Source organism: Haplochromis burtoni, unplaced genomic scaffold, assembly GCF_018398535.1.
Source record: "Haplochromis burtoni strain Fernald_Lab_line unplaced genomic scaffold, NCSU_Asbu1 Contig_158, whole genome shotgun sequence".
Taxonomy (NCBI): domain Eukaryota; kingdom Metazoa; phylum Chordata; class Actinopteri; order Cichliformes; family Cichlidae; genus Haplochromis; species Haplochromis burtoni.
Genome location: NW_024582519.1, coordinates 179905 through 193630, shown reverse-complemented (window position 1 = coordinate 193630; position 13726 = coordinate 179905). Strand labels below are relative to the sequence as shown.

General features: G+C 42.7%; 1 protein-coding gene across 7 annotated transcripts in view; it reads left to right on the top strand.

Moving 5' to 3' along the window:
* The window catches only part of bnc2 (basonuclin 2), a 167311-nt gene that overhangs the window by 113466 nt on the left and 40119 nt on the right, over positions 1–13726 (top strand). For 6 of the 7 annotated variants that reach the window (XM_042225041.1, XM_005932385.3, XM_005932386.2 and 3 more), the window contains one exon: positions 11875–11977. In XM_042225041.1, coding sequence (XP_042080975.1) covers positions 11875–11977 — 103 coding nt within the window. Of the gene's footprint in view, positions 1–2590; positions 3427–11874; positions 11978–13726 lie in introns of those variants that run through there. The other variant, XM_005932387.3, reaches the window with a different exon arrangement.

Sequence of the window (13726 nt, the reverse complement as noted above, 5' to 3'; positions counted from 1 at the left end):
ACACACACACACACACACACACACACACACACACACACACACGCCATCTGATCATCTCACATTCACCGATGCTCTTAATGTCTCCCCATCGCCTTCTTTCCTAAAGTCTAATGTTTATTCGTACTTGAGGAAAATGCGCTGATACCGTTCTTCTTCAAGACTGAAAAACAGCCGAAAGCTAAAAAAAAAAAAAGAAGTAGAAGAAGTCTTAACTTCAAAGCCCCCTGCAGTGTGTGGCGCGCACACACTAATGAACACATCACACACACAAACACATAATGTCCTGCAAATAATTCACTTTCTCCGGCTCTTACATGTTTTATTACAAAGTAGACCACAGATTGGCATGTTTGAAAATAAAAATAATGCACGTGAGTGTGTTTCCATAGCACAAACACACATGCACACACGCACACTAACACAAGTCATTTTGCAAGCACAAACAGTCAATACCGTAGTGGCTGATTAGTATGAGAAGAGGGGATGAATATTGGAGAAGGACTCTCAAGAGCCACCCATGAAACATGGAGAGGATGTCAAAGCATTTTGTTCCCATCTCGTTCATTAGGCCTAACTCAGGCAGACGAACTCGAGTCTCGAGTTTTTTGAAGTTCGCTCACAATCACGCAAATACATAACGGCGAGACAAAAAAGGCACACGCTGAATACAACGCCGCTGGAAACAGTTGTAGTTATTAGATCACCGTGTCTGACATTTTGTCGACATAAGTAATTAATTTAGCCTTTCTATTGGGAAAGTCCAAAGAGCCCAATTAACATGGCTAATATTGCTGCATCGTGTAAAAACATCATTTTTTTTTAATACAGAGGGAATATTTAAATGACTTGCCTTCATTATTCAAATGTATAAGCAGAGTCATCACTGGGGAAAGAGACAAGATGGGATTCACACTCGCAGGAGCAAAAAAATGATAACCAATCTTTTATTTCTGCACAGCATTCAAATAAAGAAAAAACAGCATATGTGCTTTTCTGGTAACTTTTTCTCGCCTTGTTTTCGTGTTTGTCATCTAAAGTGAGACGGCGTCAGCTTTAGTTTCCACAAGAATAAAAACAAAATAGATACAGAGTAGATGTTGCTGTGATAAATGTTCATTTTCAGATTTAAAAGAAAAAAGATTGCTTTTTTACAGTGTGTCTCCGTAAGCCTACAAGCAGTTCGGTGTTAAATAATAAAGAGAGTGGAGGCGATAGCTAAAGAGGATTTTTGTCTTTTACACTTGGTCCAGTACACATGTTCAGACACGAAGCCAGGCCAAAGCTTTCTCAGTAGCCAAATCCAAAAGGCTCTGTAAGCAACACGCTCCAGAAATAGGATCAGATAAATAATATTCTTAATTTAGAGAAAATGCAAAGAGTCAACAAGCAGGAGTGAGGGGCGTTTTACAATTTACTTGAATATGTTTTTTACAAAATTGCTTTTGTGGATACTTTGTTTTTCGGTTTTCACGCTTGTCCGGGTGTTTGTTTTCTAGCGAACTCGGAGGGCCCCACTGCTGCAAGGCCTGGGCTCTTGGCTCGACTCTCCCACTCGTATAGCTATAACAAAGTCAATATTACAAAGAGGTAACACATGTCAAGGTTTGCTTCAGCCCTGCCCTTGTGATGTGATCCTGGATAGGGGCACATGGACACGCACACACACACTGTGTAAAAGAATGCATGCCTTCAGTGGTTCAGACTGTCTACCTCAATGAGGTAAAATATATTCCGATCTATTTTTTTTTCATCTCTTTGCAAATTTGTTCTCTGGTTGAAGCTGGTATTTTGGCTCTTCTCACAAGTGAAATTGTTCATGCGTGTGTGTGTGTGTGTGTGAACTTCTCCTATTACACGGTATCATGTGTGAGTGTAAAAAGTACTTGTTGTGCGCTCACATAAATTTTGAGAGTGTGTGTGCGCGTGTGTGTGTGAGGGTCAGTTTGTTTTGTTTTTCCCTTACTTCAGCACATCTGAGAGAGCTTTTCTGGAACTCCTGAGCCCTGTCCAAACAAAGATGGCCGAACGTGAGGGATGGAGGGGAGGTGGATCGGGGCGTGTGTGTGTGTGCGTGTGTGTGTGTCTATGCGCGTGTGTGTTTGTGATTTTTCAAGTAAGCTGGGACCAGAAGGGCCTTGCGAAAAACCAAAGGAGGGAGAGAAAACCGAGCCCCTGAGAAAGGCAGCTGGAAACACGGAGACTTGTGGCCCCCCCCCACCACCACAAAGACACGCACACTTCTCCTCCTCTTCCTCATCCTCCTCTCCCCCAGCTTCTCACTCTCTCTCTCTCCCTGGTCCAGCTGCACTCAGATGTGTCTGCACGGTCCCCCCCCACCGGCCCACCAAATTCCCCCCATCACCCCTGCTCTCCCAAGCTCAATGCCACTGCCAAGGGGAGAGAGAATGAGGGAGGGAGAGAGCGAGAGTGTCGCAGCTGGTAATACTTACTGGCCATTTTACCGCAGTAAAGGCATGAGATTCATTAGGCCAGGGCCCGCGTGTTTTGCGCTGAGTACCGGCCGTGTTATTGTTAGGATGTGGTAAAATTATAAATATGGAGGGGCGAGGGGCATTTGGGGAAAGGGGGTGCAGGAATTCTGAGAGGAGAGGAAAGCGAACGTAAGGTGGCAGCGGCAGAGAGGGGAGGCTTAGAGGAGAAACCCGCCGCTCATTAACTCCTCTGCCACAGTCTTGTTTCTCATGATTGGGTGGCAATAAAAAAGTCTGTCACAATTTGTCAAAGTTAATGACTCAATGGCACACCAGCACTCAAGGGCTGGAAGACACGCTAACATATGTCGAATTAGTCAATAGCTTTATAATTGCAGAAATACGGATTCCAGCTTTCGCCAAATGAAGCGGACTTTGAGGGTCCTGAGAGGGAACGCGCAATTTGGTCAGGTCGATTGTAGGATGGCAATCACTGTGGCTTGGCTTCGCTGTTCTCGTGCAATTATTAGTCTCTTCCTCTCTCTTTCTTTCTTTCTTTCTTGTTTCCTCCCTCCCTTTTCCACCTGTTTGAGCTCTCCGTCTTCTTTGTGACCTGTGACTCTGCATCGGCGTCTAGCCTCCACTTCAGCCCCTCTATCTGTGAACTTTGTAAGACTGATAACACCCAGATGGACTTTCCTTTGGTCTGCCGTCTCCCTCCCTCTTTCGCTGTCCTGTTGCAAAGACACTCCTTGGTTCTCTTCCTCGTCGTGCGGCTTTGGGAGTGACACTGCTGTCACTGCACTGATGTAACTATTGGTTAAATGCTCTCTCCCTCCCCTCACTATCTGTATCTCTGTCTTGTGTCCCGTTTCTCTGTGTCATTTGACACTGCAAGTACTCATGGACGTTTCAGCTTTTTCTTGGAGGGTTGTTTCTAAAAAGGGAGCTACAAAACTGAATCAGGAGCAGTCTTCTGGCTATGCTGGCTGAGGTAAAAAAAGAAAAGAAAAGAAAGAAAAAGCACAAATCTGTAAATAGCATGAAGTGATTTTTCCTTTTTATTCGGTGGTGGCGTTCTAGATTTAGCGCCTCGCGAATAATCAGAATAATGCCGTTATCATTGTTCAGCATAGCTTATACATAGTTTGTATTTCCACAGCTGTTGAGTGTGCAGGCCCAGGTGTTTACAAGTAAACCACTGCTGCTGACACACTGTTTGAACAAAACTATGAGGAAAGAAACAAATATTATTGCCCAGTCGTGTGTCTTGAAAACCAGCCAATGGTGTCTACAGTAGTGTTCAGTTCGGTTGACAAAAACATATACATAATTTGCAGATTGCTTACACACAATTAGTACATGATTTTTTGCATTAAAAATGGTCAAAGAAAATAAAGAGCTATTGGCAAGATGGAACCTAGGAGCTCTTCCAAGATTTTGCTGGCTGGGAGCGAGTTTGAGTAGGGGAATTCACTGCACGGGTGCGTGTGTTAGTGTGTGAGTGTACACAGGGTTGCATGAGAGGGAATGTGGGAGAATGTGTGGGCGCTTGTATGTGTGTAGTTTGAGAGGTAGGACTGGAGGTAGCGAGTCCCACCCTCTACACTAGTGTGATGACTAAATGTCAATTTGGCGATAGTCTCTCCTGCGCTGGCCTCCTGTCGTCACGCTGCGGTCAGGCCCGCAACGTGTGTGTCCCGTCGCCCACACCAACCAGTGATCACCATGGAGATGTCCCCTCACGGAGAGGGGTCAGCAATATGTCTGGGATGTGACTAATACTTTCTGTTTGTGTTTGGGGGAGATTGATAGAAGAAACAAAGAGCAACCATTGTCTGTTGCTCCATTTTTACAAACTTAACCTTCTCCGCCACTCTTCCTGTTTTTTCACCCTCCTTTTCCTTTTACACCTTGCCGTTTTCTCTCGTTTTTTTATCCCCCCCCCTCCCAACAACACACACACACACACACACAAATGTGCGTCTGGTCGCACTGTGTGGCCACATCACTCGCTCAAGTCTCCAGACAGGAATGCAGTGTTGCATTGCAGGCCTTCGCTGTGATAGTTGCATTCGACGAGGGGCAATCAGTGGGCCAGCAAGTGCAGGTGTCAAGTCTGACAGGGAGTTGTCCTTATCAGCCGTTCGTCCCTCCCTGTGATAGGCTGAAGGTCGCAGCGACGGTGGAATATGTTGACAACAATGGCGTCTTTATTTGCTTCCCTTTCCTGTGCTCACAATGGCCAGTGATAGGGGAAGTGTGTTGCTTGAAAAGCAGAAAGACTAATAAGTGTCGAGTGGCTTTTGGTTTTTTATTTTATTGCCAAAAAAGTAGGTGTTCAGATAATATTATTCCCGCTTGTTTGAAAAGGAATAATTACTGAAGTGCAACTGATACTGGCTATTTTCAATTAATACTAATAGAAGTTATAAACATCCAGTAAACATCTTATCAAACTAAAGCTGACATTTTTAATAAAATCCAGTCATTTGCTACTAAAATGTAACACATCTACAAGGTTGGATGTTTTGTGGTTGAATAATAGCAATGCTATTTAAACTGAAAATAAGCATCATAACTACATGTTTTCAATTTTTATACTGTATATACTGGAATTCTGTACATTTATAGAGATATGTCTGCAATAATATAAAGGTAATATCTCTGCTGACATGTCTTTGGGTTGTATTAAAGAAACAGCTGCTGTTTGCAGCTTTATCCTCTTTGGCTTTTCACCTGAATATTAGCATTGATACAGTATTTCAGATATTCACATGAGGTGAAAAAAGAAAGTCTCAAACAGCTGTCTCTTTTAGGAATTTTAGCATCTTTTGCAAAACATTTTCTAAGCCTACCTACCTCCCCTCATTAGCTTTCCCTTCCTTCTCCACCTTTCCTACAAACTACCTTACCTGACAACCCCCCCTCCCCCCAAACCACCCCCTGCTCCCTTGCTATCTCACTTTTTTTTTCTTTCCCCACTTCCCATTCCTTCTCTCGCTCCATCCCTGCTTCCCCTTGCACTTCTTCTTTGAACCTGGCCTTGTGTCTGTGGACCCAAAGGTCTGTCACTGGGCAGGTGGTTTGATCTCTGGCAGGGGAATTGCTTTGAGGAGAGCTGAGAGGGGCCAGCGGCCTGGACTAGGGGGCCTCTGCATGGACCTGCTGTCTACACAAAAGATGGGAGAAACCGCTGTTCCCTTGATGCTTAGGTATTTGAACTGATAGTGTAGTTCTGTGTTAACCATGTGGTGCATTTCTCCATCTTTATAGGTTGCACTGTCTGAGAGCATGGCATATCAGAGCGAGATCACAGGCTTGTGTTTCTGATCCGGTATTTCTATATTATGCTCCCTCTTCCTCTGTGTTTCACAATATCAAAGCCAGCTGGGTCCTTTATCCGTCCACTTTATAAACAAGTGTGACTGTCCAGAAGTACACGCTCGGCTATTTATCATGCAAGTAAGTCAGACCGAAGGTTTCAAAATCGATCTGATTCGAAACATTTCGGAGTGGACGTTCACTAGTCTTTACTCGATGTTTATTTTTCCTTGCTCACTTCAGTTCTAACTTCATTTTCAGACTTGGCCCTTTTGAACTTCAGATTAAGAAGTTTACAGTGTGTCACAAAAGACGCCTTTGAAAAAGGCCTAAATCCAAACATCATATTAGCCTTTTGTATTTATTTGATCAGGCTAGGGATACACCAACTGATTGACAATAAAAAATATGTCAGGTCATTAGCTGAGAGTGCGTGCAAACAACAGACATGGCTGCCTCTATTTGTTTGACTGAAAGAGAGGGGGGTCCCAGATCTCCACATGAATACACGAAAACACATGCTTCTCTTCTCCTTCTGTAATCCACCGGGGACTCACGCCCCATTTGGTTCCTATTAGCATAGTTCTGGTCCCTCTGCCCCGTGTCAAAGCCCAGACGCACAGCTGCACAAAGGACAGGGACCTCTGGCTCTGTGACTGCCAGGCGGTGGGCTCAAAACGAGAGCTGACACGGAGGACGAGCCTCACACTGTGGGAATTTCTGTGGAAAACAGTCTCTATTCTGTGGACTGCAGTTTAGAGCAAGTGTTTGAAAACTAAAGCTAGTGCACAAGTGATTAATCGTTGTTTATTTTTGTACCACTTTGTAAAGCAAGAAAGCTCTGTTTCGAGCCAAATCCAATGTATGAAATCAAACAAGCAAAGATTAGCCCTGGCATGAGGCATTTGCTCCCCTGTATTTTGTGGCATGCTGTGTCTGACTACAAAGACTTTCTTTATTCGCCGTGTTTTATTTGTCACCTGTTTCCAATATGGACATTGTGAAGTCCTGATCTATCTGACGGATCCAGGGCCCGTTTTATGACACGCAAAGCTGCCGTGCCTCTTTTCCTACACATGTTGGCTGCACATTTCTGGCAGGAAATTGACAGCATTTCAGCAGCTAACTCATGGATGAGATAATATCTTGTGGGTGGAAGAGAGGACAAGATGCTCCCAGTGTTTTACAGTGACCCTAAGCAGAGACAAATTTAAATCTCAAGCTGCTGCTGCTGCTGCAAAGACTTACACACATGCACACATGATGTGCAAGTACGCACGGGGTTTTCATTTAAATCTCGGCTTTGTTTAACTCACCAAACAAGAAATGTGGTCTGTGGCTGTGTGTTGAACATGATAAAGGTTTCAGTTAAAGTAGAAGGAACAATACCCGCCCAGCATCCAGCAGCTGTCTGTGTTGGCTTCGTCGTACGAAGTCTAGAGAGGATATAGGGAGGCAGAAACGGGCTAGGCAGCTGGTGCTTTTGTGGTGTTTTTGGTAGCATATAGTTACAATGTCAACCTTCAAATATGACAGTTAGGAATACAGTTATAACGGATATTAGTTTAGGATCGCCGTCAGTTCTTTAGTTTCACAGCACCAAATGAGTACCTTGGTTGACCTTTACATATGCTGCTGCTTGGTTTAGAGTTGGACTGATTATCTAAACTAAAGTCCAAGATGAAGCCATCTTGTTCAGCAGCTCCCCTTTCCTGCAGTTCTTCAGTCCATCTGTCCCACTAACAGCCTTTTAATTGAGAGTCCTCCCCAGTCTGATGCTGGCCATTGCTAACTGTCAGTGTTTATACAATTGGGCTGGGACAGGGACTGTGAGCCAAGCAAAACATCCATGAAACATCAAGCCTCGAGCTAAACAAAACCCAGCAGTGAGAGACGCACACACTTGAGCCAGATAGGAGCTGGAAATGATGCGTTCTGATTGCATCTAGGTTAAGTTGTTGACCACAGTGGTAACGCGACAGCTGGGAGAGAGTTGACTGTTGTTTCGGGTCTAATTGCTGAAGCCTTGTCGGGATTTTCCTCGGCTTGCTGTTTAGCTGTTAAGTTTTCTTGTGATTTATGAAGCCCAACGCACACTCCTCTGTCCTTTTGCTCACAATCGTCGTCTTTAGTTGCGAGCCAAAGAGGAAACCCTGGCGAGACACTAGCACAGTGACTAATGTTGTGTATCTGGCCGGGCCTCAGATAACACAGCCTCCTCCCCCGGCCTGCTGTGACAAATATGTGCGAGTGTAGCGGTGGGATCTGGGCCCAAGCTCGTCCCTGACCCAGCACAGGCCAGACACAGGTTAAACCACGGTCAAATACAATCCAGAGCCACAGAAGCGGAGTTGCAAGTACGTGAGCATCTTAGAGAAGTCTGATGATTTTGTCTTTCTCATTTCCTCTGACAAGCCACACGCACAGGCCAACTCACATCTTGATCTTGTTTTTGATGGCCATCCTTGACACATCCGTCTGCTGCCTCTCACTCTGTAGTCTTTTATCTCATTGTGCGCAATCAGCTTTGATGCAGTCACATGACAAACATTTCTTCTGTTTCACTCCTCTTACATGTTCCAAACTAAATGCGTAACAATGCACAAATTAATACAGAGAAATAACAGGCACTGTGCGTCCCCTCCCTTCCTTTTTCTCCCGTCAGTGCCTCCTCAGTCGAGAGGGGCTTGCTGCTTTAATGCTTCTTAATGCTGTTGTCTGCTTAATGGGCCAGATATGAGAGGTGCTGCTAGCCAGCGTAATAAGTCAGTGATTAGAGGGCGCCTTGTCACAGCAGCAGCCCTGCAGACAGTGGCACGCTCTAATTGCTGTATTAGACGCCCCTTAAGTATCTTGTCAGCTGTCAGACCCCAGCTCGTAAACAGCAGAGGTGCATTTGATATTTCCATTTGTTTGTTTCCATCTTCTGCTGTTAGCGGTGCCGCGCAGAGAGGTAATTAGAAAAAGGCCTGTGCTGTGTGACATCATCGTGCTAAATTTGGCTGCTCTAAATTAGATTTTGTGAGGAGAGTTTCATAGTTTATGCAGGAAAGTCTTCTGTGGCAAAAGCAGAATAAACTGAAGTGCAATTAAGCCAAAGAATGTACTCACAAATTAAGATGAAGTGTGTACAACATAACAGGACCACAAAATGATCTGCTTGACTATGTCTATAAAATAGTCAAGCATGCTCGGGAAAGTGTAAAGCAATAATTCAAACTTGAAAAGTCAGAACCTTAAAAAAACATCAATCAGTCATCAAGGATGTTGCTTATTGAGTTTCCACTGATCAAATCTTTTTAGCTCTGAACATAATTGGGGGTCTGACTGTTAAGAAAGCACTTCAGTAGCACTTTTCTTACATTTCACTGTAATCATTGGTTCAACACTAGTTGAACAGGATATCAGTTTAACTAGATAAGAATGTATTAAAGAAAAAATATTCCACTGAAATATAACAATAATTTCAATATTTTTCTTGTAGGCCTGTAGGTGGTTCAGTAGTGTAGTCGTTTACACCTTCACCTAACACGACACCAACCTTTTGGCGTCAGAAAGGGAATAAGGGAGTAGTCTTGTAATCTAGGCTGCAGGGAACTTATATGTTGGCAACATGGAAATTTGATTAGGAAGTAAAAAAGGGCTGTAAGTGGCTACATGAGCATGGATGTTGCTACAAAGTTGTTACATTAAATCAGGAATTTTATGGAAAACTATTCAAAACATACCACTGAAGAATTCTCCTTTTTTGTCTGTCTATCTGAAAGGTCACGCATTTGACCCTAACTACCTCTGAATGTTTATGAGCTCCTACATCTGGTTAGTATGTGTCCTTGACTAAAGGAACACTGAACTCGTTTAATGCGCACTGCTCTGGATTAGAACGTCAGCTCAGTGCTTAACTTTTGCTCCGACTGACACACGGCGTGTAATCCTCGCACACTGCGAGGATTGCCATCCCTGCACCTGGAGAGCTTAAAAATGGTGTGAAGTCAAATAATCTCTGTCTCCTGTCTCATTTGGTGTCAAACTGTGAGGTGACATGGTTAGAAGTGGTGTAATTTTGTGTTTAATCTTGGATTAGCCCGTGTTCATTTTGACACCTCCAGTAACTAATCTGGTTTACAACACCTCAGGGCAAGCAAAGGGGGGGATTCTGATAGATTTTATGGTCCCTTAGTTAATTGTGAGTGAGGCGAGTTTTATATCTTGAATTGCAGGATATTGGTCTAATCCGCAGACGGGGTGAATGTTACTTGCAAAGCAAAGAGCAGAAAAATTCTGTCTTTTGCAGCTCGTGCGCTGACCTCAGCTGTGTGATGCAAAGGCCGATCTGCGCCTCTAATCCTTGTCTATCTGAAAGTGCTGATTGCTTCTGATATTGTGAAATATAGGCTGGTGGCACAGAGATGGACTCCAACCTACGACCCACAAAACTGTCTCACCATTACCTTGTAAAAATTACATTGAGACAGTATGAGATAACATATTCAGTGCAGACAATAAATTCATAAAGTTTAGTGTGCTGATAAGTAAAGTTTGGTCTATGAACTAGCAGTTAGCTTTATATTGTCTTCCTCTTTTTTTTTTTTGTCTCTGACAGACACCCACAGGTATGTCTGCATTTTGATCTGACAAGCTTCTGCATCATTTGAAATTCCCCATCAGAGTAAATACGCAGCAGCTCACTGCAGTCCCTTTGTACCTTCCAGCCAATGTGCCGCATTAAGAACACCTGACATATTTTCTTTGCAATACTTTTAATTACAGATTTTTCTTCTTATCATTTTAAAGAAAGAACATAGGAAGAATATCCTCAGCATTTCGGCACAGACCCGCCGCCATACTGAATGTAAAATATTTTATTCTATTTCTATTAACTTGTAAACTCTGTAAATATAAAATGTGCAGAATTTGTGAAGCAGTGAGAAGATTTCTGATCTGCACTTGCAGTTCAATGGATGATGGCAATGAGTCTGAGAGACCAAACGAGGTAATGCATTTACCGCAATGAAATCTCAAAACTATTAGACTATCGCATAATGATTATTTAGCCCTTAATCATTATTATTATTATTATTATTCTTACTTTGTTTATGCATCACCAGCATAAACAGTGACTGCCTCATGGAGTAGGAAGCTATCAACTTGCACACAACAGCCAACATTACATTAAAGTAAAAAAATAAAATAAAATACATATTTGATTAACAAAGAAAACTTTGGATGTCATGAGTGTTTTCTTCCCATAAGACATTTTGCTGCACTGATCCTCCTACAGCTTTTGATTCCCCTCAGGCAGTTTAGGTTGGTGTTAGGATCTTTATTCATCATTTCATATAGATAATGTAAAAAAAAATGTCTGATAAACACAAGGCTGACAATTCCTATTAAAGATTCTTATTTCTAATTAATTTTCTTGCCTTCTTGCTTCCCCGTGCCAGCCTGACATTTACAGCTTGCAGCTGTTGTACTCTTCTGGGTGATGAAGTTGCATTCATTTATACAATTTTTGCGATATTGAACAATCAGACTCATATATGTGATCAAGTGAACACCTTTAAAATCTAACAGGACATTGTCTTGTCTGTTTTGTTTTGTTTTTTATGGGGAGGTTAAGCCTCAGAAGACGATGTGTTGCACTGCACTGAGTCGGCCTTGTCAAGTCTGGACACTTAACCTCTCCCTACTAAAAGCTTTCCGGGGTCAGACTAAGTGCAACTCCAGTGTTGAGTAATGGAGCCTCAGTCAAAACAAGTTACATTTCTATGTTTTCAGGAAGCAAAGCCCTTTGTTGGGTCACGTGATCTCAGGATTCTTACTGTATACGGAGAGGCGGAGTCACACTATGGAATCAAAAAGTAGTTGGAAATGTAGGATCCGGTCTTTATCTCGCTGTTGTCACATTTTAAAGAAACAGTCAAAGCATTATGTTCAGTATGTGATGAGCTTTGAGCTTTTGCTGACCTGCAGCAGTCTTCTTAAACTTCTTTCTTTTTTTTTTCAGTTCACGGCTGTTAGCTGAAAGCTGCTCTCTGTTAGTCTTGCTCCATTATCTCTCCTTTTTACCCAAACTGTAATTCATTTGGATTTCTTCTTTTCTTGTGTGTTTCCACAGGCCATTCGCTGCACACTGGTGAACTGCACGTGTGAGTGTTTCCAGCCAGGGAAGATTCACCTACGAACATGTGACCAGTGCAAACATGGCTGGGTAGCTCATGGTGAGAAAATCACATGACCATAAATCATTAAGGTTGTTGTTGTATCTACCAAAATTAATCAGAATCAGAATCAGAATCAGAATACTTCTGATTCTGATTCTGATTAATTTTGGTTAGTTATTAATTAGTTATTGAAATAATGAATAGATTCATCCTTTAGGGTTTTCATAAAACTACTTTATGTTTCTATATAGCTGGGCTCTATGTAGAAATGATCACAGTACAACTAATATTATCTGTGTTCTGTTAACTTTACTAAACCTGTACTAAAATCCAAATGATTTTTGCTAATTTTCCACAGTAAAAGTAACTTTCCAGTTCGTTTGCTTCTGGTTTTTTTGTTTGTTTGTTTTTTTTGCTTTCAAAGAGTCTTGTTTTTGCATCTTAGATCAAAAAAAAAGAAAGAAAAACTCTACAGCCGCAAGAGAGATAGAGTAGCAAGAGACCACACCTTATGAGTTTTTCAAGCGGGTAAAAGAAAAAGGGAGAGGAGGCAAGAAAGTACAAAGAGAAGAAGGAGGGTGTGGGGGGGGTGAAGATAAAAGAAAACACCTGTTTGGCTTGCGTCCGCAGAAGCGCAGGCCATGGGCCCTTCAGCAGATCGCACAGGACCCCATTGACTATTTTTTAATCTCTCCCTCTGAACTGTCAAGCACCCATCTCTCCTCTCCCCCACTTTTCATTTCATGTCGGCATTGGCAGGGACTCTGACAAGTAGTTCTTCATTTTTTATTATGTTCGTGTCTGGCTGTGCTGTGTTGTCAGGCAAAGCCCTCGTCAGCAGGAAAAAAAAAAAAAACGTCCCGGGATCAGAGAGAGACCCAACCAGGTGTCACCCAGACAGGCGGGGAAAGAGGGGTGGGAGAAAGAGGGGGGGTTAGGAAAAAGAGAGAGGGACTGAGAAAGAGGAGAAGAGATAAAGAGTTCACCAGGTGTCACCCAGACAGGGAGCAGGAAGAGGTGAGTGAGCCGGCAACAGTGGGGGTATTGACAAACCTATACTGTAACTTGCACTGACCGTTAACCTTTACGAGCTGCGGTGACAGAGAGCAACTTTTTGCCCCCATTTCTGCCCCTCAGGGGAGGGCAACCAACAAGCTGTCGCAGGTTATTGCTGAAATTTGCTGGTAGCTGCATGTAGATGCAGGGCTCCTCAGCATGTTTTTCTTTAGTAGACAGTAGACATATCATTTATAATTATGTAATACCAACAATTCGTATAGTCTGCTTTTTCTTTGTAATACTTCCATTAATATGAAAAAACAGCATAAAAAGTCAATGCAAAATTTTATTTGCAAGACATTTATGAATAGGTCTTGCAAAAACAAAACAAAACAGGATAACCACTGACTTAATTATGTCCCTCCTGCTTCTTGTCATCTTTAAATGTCCAACACAGTAGAAAGAAATCCTATGTTACCCTTTAACCCCTATGACATGCACCCAGTAACCATGCAACTTTGGCTCCGTTGCTTCTGAATAATAATAAGTGAGCCAAAAGGTGTTAAGGTTAGAGGCAAAACGTGGTGAAACTGGGGTGACACATCAAGACAAAAGAGGCAAATAAAAACAAAGGTGCAAGGGCAGCGTAAATGTGAAACAGCCAGACATTATAGATTCAATGGAATAAATGGCTGATAATAGCGTTAATGCCACTGCTTTTATCTGATAGATATGTTATTATCAGCTAGTGCTGACTACGCAGTAGCCTAAGAGGAAAGATTTGAGATGGGAGAGAAACTTGATAGT